This window comes from Myxocyprinus asiaticus, chromosome 46 (genome assembly GCF_019703515.2).
Source record: "Myxocyprinus asiaticus isolate MX2 ecotype Aquarium Trade chromosome 46, UBuf_Myxa_2, whole genome shotgun sequence".
Lineage (NCBI taxonomy): Eukaryota > Metazoa > Chordata > Actinopteri > Cypriniformes > Catostomidae > Myxocyprinus > Myxocyprinus asiaticus.
In genome coordinates, this window is record NC_059389.1 from 28,982,069 (window position 1) to 28,993,973 (window position 11,905).

The 11,905-nt window shown below is 38.8% G+C and overlaps 1 protein-coding gene across 2 annotated transcripts in view; it reads left to right on the forward strand.

Annotated features, from left to right (window-relative positions):
* Window positions 1–11,064, forward strand: part of lrrk2 (leucine-rich repeat kinase 2) — a 90,808-nt gene extending 79,744 nt beyond the window's left edge. For both annotated transcript variants that reach the window (XM_051690322.1, XM_051690323.1), the window contains 4 exons: window positions 7,844–7,996; window positions 8,072–8,289; window positions 9,532–9,612; window positions 9,831–11,064. In XM_051690322.1, the coding sequence (XP_051546282.1) occupies window positions 7,844–7,996; window positions 8,072–8,289; window positions 9,532–9,612; window positions 9,831–9,952 (574 nt within the window). In that variant the 3' untranslated portion in view covers window positions 9,953–11,064. The remainder of the gene's footprint in view (window positions 1–7,843; window positions 7,997–8,071; window positions 8,290–9,531; window positions 9,613–9,830) is intronic.
* The last annotated feature ends 841 nt before the right edge of the window (window positions 11,065–11,905 follow it).

Here is an 11,905-nt window from a genome sequence, read left to right on the forward strand (position 1 = left end):
ACCTGTGGATGTATTTTAAGGCCTACCTTCAAACTCAGTGCCTCTTTGCTTGACATCATGGGAAAATCAAAAGAAAACATTCAAGACCTCAGAAAAAAAAAGTGTGGACCTCCACAAGTCTGGATCATCCGTGGGAGCAATTTCCAAATGCCTGAAGGTACCACGTTCATCTGTACAAGCAATAGTACGCAAGTATAAACACCATGGGACCACGCAGCCATCATACCACTCAGGAAGGAGACTCATTCTCTCTCCTAGAGATGAATGTAGTTTGGTGCGAAAAGTGCAAATCAATCCCAGAACAACAGCAAAGGACCTTGTGAAGATTCAGGAGGAAACAGGTAGACAAGTATCTATATCCACAGTAAAATGAGTCCAATATTGACATAACTTCCAAAGCCACTGCTCCAAAACCACCATAAAAAGCCAGACTACAGTTTCAAAGTGCACATGGGGACAAAGATCTTGCTTTTTGGAGAAATGTCCTCTGGTCTGATGAAACAAAAATGTAACTGTTTGGCCATAAAGAACAACGTTATCTTTGGAGGAAAAAGGGTGAGGCTTGCAAGCCGAAGAACACCATCCCAACCGTGAAGCATGGAGGTGTCAGCATCAGGTTGTGGGGGTGTTTTGCTGCAGGAGGGACTGGTGCACTTCACAAAATAGATGGCATCATGAGGAAGGAAAATTATGTGGATATATTGAAGCAACATCTCAAGACATCAGCCAGGAAGTTAAAGCTCAGTTGCAAATGGGTCTTCCAAATGGACAATGACCCCAAGCATACCTCCAAAGTTGTGGCAAAATGGCTTAAGGACAACAAAGTCAAGGTATTGGAGTGGCCATCACAAACCCCTGACCTCAATCCGATAGAAACTTTGTGAGCAGAACTGAAAAAGCGTGTGCGAGCAAGGAGGCCTACAAACTTGACTCAGTTACAACAGTTCTGTCTGGAGGAATGGGCCAAAATTCCAGCAACTTATTGTGAGAAGCTTGTGGAAGGCTACTCAAAATGTTTGAACCAAGTTAAACAATTTAAAGGCAATGCTACAAAACACTAACAAAGTGTATGTACACTTCTGACCCACTGGGAATGTGATGTAAGAGATAAAAGCTTAAATAAATAATTCTCTTTACTATTATTCTGACATTTTACATTCTTAAAATAAAGTAGTGATCCTAACTGACCTAAGACAGGGAATGTTTTCTACGATTAAATGTCAGGACTTGTGAAATGTATTGGCTAAGGTGTATGTAAACGTCTGACTTCAACTCTCTCTCTCCATATATATAGATAGATAGATAGATAGATAGATTAGAGCTGCACGATTCTGGATAAATTGAGAATCATGATTTTTGTACCCTGAATAAAGATCTCGATTCTGAAGAAAAATACTTATTTCAGTGATTTACAAAACCTGGACATAAGTGTATTAAAGAAAGTAATATATAATTTACTAGAGGTTCTGACAAAATGTTCTCTGCTTCAATCTATGCAAAAGTGCAACAAAGTTGTAAATCAAATATATAAATATAAAATGTCCTAAGTCCACAAGAGGGAGCAAAAATACATTATAAACCAAACAGCACCTTGTGATTATTGCAAAAAACAAAAAAATCCTGTTAAAAAACTGCATAATAAATAAAAAAGCAATTTAACCTTTTTCTCACATGCTAAGTAAAAAGCAAAACGAGCAGAAAAAAAGCTTCATTAACAGTTCTGTGTTAACTTGGTATTGCACTTGTAAGCAAATTTGCAGTAAAACACCTGTTATTTTACGAAAAAAAAATAAAATAAAAATAAATATTTACAATTTAAATTAAAACAGAGGCCTTCGGTGTTTCTCTTGTAAAACTTGCTTCAAGCTGGTAAAGGAATTATTCAAGAGCCAGTAATTAAATAGAGAACAAAGTAAACAGTGCTTTAAGTTTTTCAGCATCAGTAGCAATTAAATGTCTTAAAAAATATAATATAAAACATTAAAAAAGGCAATTTAATGCAAAACGAAACTACTTAAATATTTGACACTCTTTACTGTGTGATAGATCTACATTAATACTGATTTGATGCAGTAAGAATGCCTGAATGCCTGTAACAGACAGCATGCAGTTTATATACATTTAGACATCACACAGATCTAACACTGAAGAATTTGTCCTGTCTGCTTATACATTAACGGCTGTGTTTGCTTTAATATCTCGTCAAGACAGCGCAGATTTAATCCCGTCTGTTTGCATCTCATAATTCAATAACAGCTGTGTTTACATTAATATTACCTAAAGAGGGTAATTTTGATTTAAAACAGCGCAGAGTCTCGCGCAGGAGCGCTGCATTCATCACAAGACACAGGCGCATGGGCAGACACATGTGTGCGCTTGAGAGCAGCAGGCTGTAATCAAACAGTGCATGGGTAGCGAATTTAGTCAGATCTTGGTAATGCCGGTGTTTTTGTAGCATTGGTGGCTATTAAAATATTGAGCTGAACAGAGATTATTTCACACTCCTAGTTAATCGTAGCTGCACCCTGCAGTTTGTAAAGCACTGTGTTGGACAAACGTCTTTGTCCATTGCATTTTTAGTTTATTCAGTGTCTCGAGCGCTGTGTTTTGTAGATGCCATATAAAGCTTATCAACATTTCAAAATGCGTTTTGAAGTGAATTTTGAATTAAAATTTGATGCCTTACAAATCCATGCCACTGGAATGTAAATATACATTGCAGAATCGTTGTCATTTAGAAATGAGATCGCAATCTTTAACGAGTAATCGTGCAGCTCTAAGGATTATATTTTTCATTGTAATTTTTGTTTATTTAGTTGTTGATATATAACTCAGCAAAAAAAGAAACGTCCTCTCATTTTCAACTGCTTTTATTTTCAGTAAACTTAACATGTGTAAATATTTGTATGAACATAAAAATATTCAACAACTAAGACATAAACTGAACAAGTTTCACAGACATGTGACTAACAGAAATGGAATAATGTGTCCCTGAAAAATCAAAAGTAACAGTCAGTATCTGGTGTGGCCACCAGCTGCATTAATTACTGTAGTGCATCTCCTCCTCATGGACTGCACAGGATTTGCCAGTTCTTGCTGTGAGATGTTACCCCACTCTTCCACAAAGGCACTTGCAAGTTCCCGGGCATTTCTGGGGGGAATGGCCCTAGCCCTCACCCTCTGATCCAACAGATCCCAAACGTGCTCTATGGGATTGAGATCCGGGCTCTTCGCTGGCCATGGCAGAACACTGACATTCCTGTCTTGCAGGAAATCATACACAGAACGAGCAGTATGGCTGGTGGCATTGTCATGCTGGAGGGTCATGTCAGGATGAGCCTGCAGGAAGGGTACCACATGAGGAAGGAGGATGTCTCCCCTGTAACACACAGCGTTGAGATTGCCTGCAATGACAGCAAGCTCAGTCCGATGATGCTGTGACACACCGCCCCAGACCATGACAGACCCTCCACCTCCAAATCGATCCCGCTCCAGAGTACAGGCCTCAGTGTAACGCTCATTCCTTCGATGAGTCCGACCGTCACCCCTGGTGAGACAAAACCGTGACTCGTCAGTGAAGAGCACTTTTTGCCAGTCCTGTCTGGTCCAGCGAAGGTGGGTTTGTGCCCATAGGCGACGTTGTTGCCGGTGATGTCTGGTAAGGACCTGCCTTACAACAGGCCTACAAGCCCTCAGTCCAGCCTTTCAGCCTATTGCGGACAGTCTGAGCTCTGATGGAGGGATTGTGCGTTCCTGGTGTAACTCGGGCAGTTGTTGTTGCCATCCTGTACCTGTCCCGCAGGTGTGATATTTGGACTTTCCTGTGCAGGTGTTGTTACACGTGGTCTGCCACTGCAAGGAAAATTAGCTGTCCTTCCTGTCTCCCTGTAGTTCTGTCTTAGGCGTCTCACCGTACAGACATTGCAATTTATTGCCCTGGCCACATCTGCAGTCCTCATGCCTCCATGCAGCATGCCTAAGGCACGTTCACGCAGATGAGCAGGGACCCTGGGCATCTTTGTTTTGGTGTTTTTCAGAGTCAGTAGAAAGTTTTATTTAGTGTCCTAAGTTTTTATAACTGTGACCTTATTTGCCTCCCGTCTGTAAGCTGTTAGTGTCTTAATGACCGTTCCACAGGTGCATGTTCATTAATTGTTTATGGTTCATTGAACAAGCATGGAAAACATTGTTTAAACCCTTTACAATAAAGATCTGCAAAGTTATTTGGATTTTTACAAAATTATCTTTAAAATACAGTGTCCTGAAAAAGGGACATTTCTTTTTTTGCTGAGTTTATATATATATATATATATATATATATATATATATATATATATATATATATATATATAAACAACTAAATAAACTCAAATTACAATGAAAAATATCATCTTTGTAGTCAAATAGTTTGCAATTTAAAGCTTAGTGTGTTTACAGCTTTAAATCGACGTGAATTCGACACAAATATTATAATTACAAGACTACAACATGTTCTGAAACAAATCACTTACAGGCAATGCTTGCAAAGGGGCAAATCAAGCGAAGACAGAAGATTTTAGCACAGCTGAAGCATTTTCTCTGGTGTGCTTCTTCTCTCAAACATAAATTCCTGGATGAAAAGCAGTTCCTAACTTAACTGCTAGATGTCCTTGTTGCACTAAGTAAAGAATAAATGTCCAAAGGGCAGAACAACACCTATGGACCATTCAGTGTTTGCTGAAATCATTTTTACTTCCAATCTGATTGGCTGGTTGATGTGTAACTTTCGGGAGTCGGGGTGTACAGGTTTTTATAAGTCTACCGACAAACATGATTATGTCAGACAAGTTCCCAGGCTGCTGAGTAATTGGAAAGAACATCCTTGTTGTAAAGTATTGCTAGTCACCAGATAAAATATGTGGTTTGGATGCTGGTGTTCCTATCAGGCTTCTTAACTAGCTTAACAAGCAAGTGTCCCTTGGTCAACAAGCTTCACAAGAAGATCAGATACAGTTGTGCTCAAAAGTTTGCATACCCTGGCAGAAATTGTGCAATTTTGCCATTGATTTTAAAAATATGACTGATCATGCAAAAAAACTGTCTTTTATTTAAGGATAGTGATCATATGAAGCCATTTATTATCACATAGTTGTTTGGCTCCTTTTTAAATCATAATGATAACAGAAATCACCCAAATGGCCCTGATCAAAAGTTTACATACCCTTGAATGTTTGGCCTTGTTACTGACACACAAGGTGACCCACACAGGTTTAAATGGCAATTAAAGGTTAATTTCCCACACCTGTAGCTTTTTAAATTGCAATTAGTGTCTGTGTATAAATAGTCAATGAGTTTGTTAGCTCTCACATGGATGCACTGAGCAGGCTAGATACTGAACCATGGGGAGCAGAAAAGAACTGTCAAAAGACCTGCGTAACAAGGTAATGGAACTTTATAAAGATGGAAAAGGATATAAAAAGATATCCAAAGCCTTGAAAATGCCAGTCAGTACTGTTCAATCACTTATGAAGAAGTGGAAAATTCAGGGATCTTTGATACCAAGCCAAGGTCAGGTAGACCAAGAAAGATTTCAGCCACAACTGCCAGAAGAATTGTTCGGGATACAAAGAAAAACCCACAGGTAACCTCAGGAGAAATACAGGCTGCTCTGGAAAAAGACAGTGTGGTTGTTTCAAGGAGCACAATACGACGATACTTGAACAAAAATGAGCTGCATGGTTGAGTTGCCAGAAAGAAGCCTTTACTGCGCCAGTGCCACAAAAAAGCCAGGTTACAATATGCCCGACAACACCTTGACACGCCTCACAGCTTCTGGCACACTGTAATTTGGAGTGACGAGACCAAAATAGAGCTTTATGGTCACAACCATAAGCACTATGTTTGGAGAGGTGTCAACAAGGCCTATAGTGAAAAGAATACCATCCCCACTGTGAAGCATGGTGGTGGCTCACTGATGTTTTGGGGGTGTGTGAGCTCTAAAGGCATGGGGAATCTTGTGAAAATTGATGGCAAGATGAATGCAGCATGTTATCAGAAAATACTGGCAGACAAATTGCATTCTTTTGCACAAAAGCTGCGCATGGGACGCTCTTGGACTTTCCAGCACGACAGTGACCCTAAGCACAAAGCCAAGTTGACCCTCCAATGGTTACAGCAGAAAAAGGTGAAGGTTCTGGAGTGGCCATCACAGTCTCCTGACCTTAATATCATGGAGCCACTCTGGGGAGATCTCAAATGTGCGTTTCATGCAAGATGACCAAAGACTTTGCATGACCTGGAGGCATTTTGCCTTGGAATTTGGAGCCTCATAGACGACTATTACAAAAGATTGCACACTGTCATTGATGCTAAAGGGGGCAATACACAGAATTAAGAACTAAGGGTATGCAGACTTTTGAACAGGGGTCATTTCATTTTTTTCATTGTTGCCATGTTTTGTTTTATGATTGTGCCATTCTGTTATAACCTAAAGTTGAATATGAATCCCATACGAAATAAAAGAAATGTGTTTTGCCTGCTCACTGATGTTTTCTTTAAAAATGGTACATATATTACCAATTCTCCAAGGGTATGCAAACTATTGAGCACAACTGTAGTTAAGCATTGCAGTAGTCCAGTCTTGAGATGACAAGAGCCTAGACCAGAAGCTGTGTAGTGTATTCAGACCGGTAGGGTCTAAAATTCATGATATTGTAGATTGTGAATCTGCATAACAGAGTGGTTGTTGAGATGTGGGTAGTGAAGCTTAGCTGGTCATCAAACATTACCCCGGTTCCTTTCTCTCCTGGATGATGTTACCATTGTTACCACCCCCCAACCATTACTATAAAAGGGGGTTTCCTAGAACACACCCCCTCCTAGGAGGAGTTAGCGAAAGCCAGAAGAGCTGCGATAAATCATGTTGTAACTGATTCAATAGATGTTAAATATTGAGGGAAATGAATAAATGTTAAAGTATACGTAACAGCACATGTTTCTTTGTGTTTAATGGGGAGTGTAAACAATTGCATGAATGAATGGGATGTAGTGAATTGCAATACCCGTGGATATGTTTACCTATCTACGAGGATACAAAAAGTAAAACTAAATCCGTTGTAATGTGAGTTCCTTCAGATAACAGCATTTTTTTAAGGGGAACATGGACCAAAACTGACATGAATATGCAGTTCACTGAATGTTTTGTGTAACAGAGAACAAACAACAAATGAAACCATGTACTTGGATGAATGTAAACAGTCAAGGTAGCCAGCGTGTTCTGTTTACTGTGGCTGTAATGATGTCACCACAGTGGCCGACATCTCACAGGCTTTCTCTTCCTGTCTAAGCTGCAATACATATTCTAGATAACCCACCAAAAGGTGGGTAAATTTGAAACTTTGCAACTCCAAAACATATGTCCTCATCTTAGTAAATTGTTGTGGGCTGATAGATGGCTGATTGAGCTGGAGGTGTCGATACTTCATCCAGGATGAGATGTGTGTAAGGCAGACAGAGATATGAGCTGAGATTATGAGTTTAGGCTAGAATGGCAGGTGGAGTTGCGTATAATCTGTGTAGAAGAGAAGCCATATGTCTTTATGAAGCCATGGGTTCGGTGACGTTGAATATATTGAGAAGAGAAGCGGGCCTAGTACTGAACCCAGTGGTACACCGGTGGTTATCTAATGTGAATTAGATACCTTCTCCCTCTAGGAAACCTTTATGATTGGGCCCAGTGATGTTGTGTACATAGAAAAGAGGAGCTAAGCCGAGTGTGACTTTTTACCTTTAAATTTGGCATTTGTGTTTAGATCAGATTGCATAGTCTGTCTTGTTGATGCTGTTGTTGTGTTTGTTTGTTCAGAAAGCAGGGTCATGTCAGCAGTGATGTGTGTATATCACGGTTAGCAGTAGACAAACATTTGTACGTGAGTAAAACAGGAGGCCACAGTGTGGAGGTCTGGGACAAAAAGACAGAGAGGATGGTGAATGTCATCGACTGTGCACAATTACTCCGGTGAGTTGACACAAATACAGAAATTAGCTTGCACACTTTTATTTTCCTTTTAACCCTCCCAATTACTCACAACAGGTTAGGTTCTACCAGAAAATCCCAGAACGAAGACACATGTAGACAGATGGAGTCATCTTTTGCGATTGTGAAAGCACTGTTGGTGCAGCACAATGGGACTCTGTGGATCGGGACGAGATCAGGACACATGCTGTTAGTGGAGATGCCCAGCTGTCAGCTACTGCAGACCATCAGCTCTCACTGCCTCTCCATACGCTGCATGAGCTCTGTGCTGCTAGGTATTGAAAAATCACTGTGCACTTCCTCTTTCCTGTGCCCAATGGAGAAAGTTGCCCCAAGCATAAAGAACACTGCCAATTGTAAAGCTGTCTGTGTTGGAGATGTTTGGATTTATGCCTGGTTGTAATGCTGTTCTTCATCATTTTGAAAATTACTTATTGTGGTATGTGAATAAGGCAAAGGATTTTGCGCTCCAATAGGGCTTGCTACAGTGGTGCAACTGTTGTGAATTCGCCCCATGTGGTTGCAGTAGAGAGAATCAGCATTTGTTGGGGGGTGGTGGAGGGGTTAGGGAGGATATAGTGTGCAACATTTTTTAGCCGTCTTTTTTCTAGAAGTATTTCTCCCATTCATTTTTCCTTAGGGATTTCATAAAATACTTCATAAAAGAGTTCTAAGCCATGAATTAAACCAACCAAGGTGAATCACATTACAATCTTTGTTTGAAAAAAAGTATTTGAAAATTGCATACAAAGACAAAAATACAGGACTGTGTACTTAACATTTTCCATGAGGGAATAAATTACAATCCAGTGAAGCATTGCAAATAACATAAAATAAAAAAATTATGGAAAAATATAAAACTGTTGATTTTATTTGCAAAATTGCAAAAGATATATATTGTACTAATAGGGGGCCTGGGTAGCTCAGTGAAGAAGTTGGTAAAGACGCTGACTACCAACCCTGGAGTCGTGAGTTCGAATCCAGGGCATGCTGAGTGACTCCAGCCAGGTCTCCTAAGCAACCAAATTGGCCCGGTTGCTAGGGAAGGTAGAGTCACATGGGGTAACCTCCTCGTGGTCGCTATAATGTGGTTGTCGCTCTCGGTGCGGCGCGTGGCGAGTTGTGCGTGGATGCCGCAGAGAATAGCATGAAGCCTCCACACGTGCTATGTCTCCATGGTAATGCACTCAACAAGCCACGTGATTAGATGCGCGGACTGACGGTCTCGGACGCGGAGGCAACTGAGATTCGTCCTCCGCCACCCAGATTGAGTCACTACGCCACCACAAGGACCTAGAGTGCATTGGGCATTCCAAATTGGAATTGGGTTTATAAATTATAAATAATCAGTTACCCTATTGAGATTTTTACTTCCGGAACCAGACTCTTGCTTCATACAGCTTCACAGTCAACATTTTTATATGTTTATTAATCAGGTGTGGAGATGCTCTAGTGTTCAGCCAGTATCAAACAAAAATGATTCTTGTCCATCATACTTGTTTATGCTCTTTTTACAGAGACACTAAACCGCAAGAATGTTATTCTGGTGTTGGGAAGAGGACAATGCATGCCACAAGATCAAACCAAAACACAATTAGGTAAGAAACAGGTCTACACATTAGCTGTTGAACTGGTGTTTCACATCAAATCTGTTACTATATGGTGTATTTTAGCCTGACTGGAGTACTGTGTTGACCATTCAGCATTACCAGGACTATCTTTTTTATGATTGTAAATTGAGTATTAAAACATCACAAAGTATTGCATGATGTTACGTTTTGTGTTCATTTATTTTGTGTGTTTGTAATCTTTTTAGTTGAGGATTCAGTGTTGATGGTGTGGAATAGTTCACTTCCTCTAGAGATCAAAGATCTAAAAAAACACTGTGAGCTACGAGAAAGCATCACCAATAGAATGAGAGACACACTCCTCGACTGAACGTCCTGTCTGCCTGGGCATCACTTCCTGTCATATTCAGTACATTACCTCTAACTAGTTTCTTTATACTGTACTATTCTGTTAAAAGGGACCTGTGTGAAAATGCAGTTAGTGTGAAATGTCATTTTGTACAATCAAGGGAAACTATTATTTGTTGTTACATCTCATATGTAGCTGTACATTGGTATATTTAGATTATATGAAAACTGACACATTTACAAACCAAAATGAAAATTGAAAACACTAAGCTTATCTTCATTATTATTTTATTGTATTTATTTATGCACAATAATGAAGCCATATGCAGTAAATGCAGCCATGCTTTCTCTAATTTACCATGGTAACAATTCATGCTCACCATAGTTACTACAATGATTGTCACTACAGTAAAACCGTGGTAACATGGTATTAGCATCACTTTATCAAAGAAAGAAATGTCAGAAGGGTTCTAAAAGCTTCTTGAAATGTTTAAAGGAGATCCCACATTAATATATTATGATTTTACTGTAGTAACCAGGGTAACTATGGTATTTTGGCAGAAAATGTGGTTACCATTGTAACTATTTGTGAGGGACTTCATGGGTATCACGTTTAGGGGCAGCAACTTTCCGAAATGAAATCATCATTCTAGCTGCACTGCCAAAGACACAAATACAAATTTTGGTTTATACACCAGGATTACTAAAGAGCTCATCCAATCTCTGATTGGTCTTATTCTCTTGTGAATTGTTTTAAGAAATCATATAATCTAAATTTATTCGAAAATGATTCTTAGCTGGACCTTAAATAATCCACTATCTGAATGCATCACAACTGTTAGCTTTTAAAGTTACAGTACACACTGTGCCTACGTAGTATTTTTGTTTTAGTAACATACTGTTCTGTCACCCTCTATTAAGCTATTTTGACCATGTAATGCCAATAATTAAATAATTCCAGTGTAATTACTTTGTAAAATTAAGCATATCAATAAAGTCCTGGAGAATAAGCCATATAAAATAAATTGCTTATTGCTATATTTTTTATTATTACATGTTATGTGAATGCAGTTATTGAGGATGCTTCTCAGCTGTGTACCAAGTATGTTTTTAATAAAGAGTTACGCCAGTTCATGTGAGGATTTTTTTTTAAAATTTTTTAAAAAAATTTTTATAATTAATTTTCGCTGTATTGTTAGAAATGTTTTGTGATTATTTTGGACAGATATTTTAATTGTCTACGTTAAAGTAAACCGATATAAACAGTCAAAAGGAAATGTATATTAACATTTGTTATATTAATATAAATGTAGTTTAATATTAAATATTGAAATTACTATTAATATGTACATGAACATTTTATTTTGATATTAAAAATTAAATACAACAATAAATCATGTTCAAAGGTGCACTCAGTAACTTTTGTCTTTGGACTTACACTGACATCTAGTGGTTTGGATGCAGCATCATTTAAAATCAACAGTTTTCAGATTCAGATGTCATTGTAGAAATGTATTATTCACAGTCAGCCATTATTAATTTAATCAATGAATGAAAGTGTCAAATAACAGGACAGTTACTGAGACTGAGTAGTATTCAGCTGGCCATGTGATTCTAACATGGCAGCCCCCATGTGCAGACCCTCTCCATGTAGAATAAAACAGCTTTTATAGTTACAGTGTGAGTATTCATGATTTTATATATATATTGCAAAATTAAAAATAATTTATTTTGGATTAAAATATTTTGAATTAGAAAAAATGACTGAGTGCACCTTTAAAACGTGTTTCAAGTTGAATTTTATATGTTGTTGTAACGCATGACTTCTCCGCCTTTCTAGGCGGCGCTGTTGGTCTGTTTCCGCAGTAAATGAACCGCTCCAGAAGAAACGCATGCGCACCGCCCCCATATAAATTGTGTAGAGTGGCAGTTAGCGTGAAACATGTTTCTATAAATGAGCGGGGTGTGGCTGCCC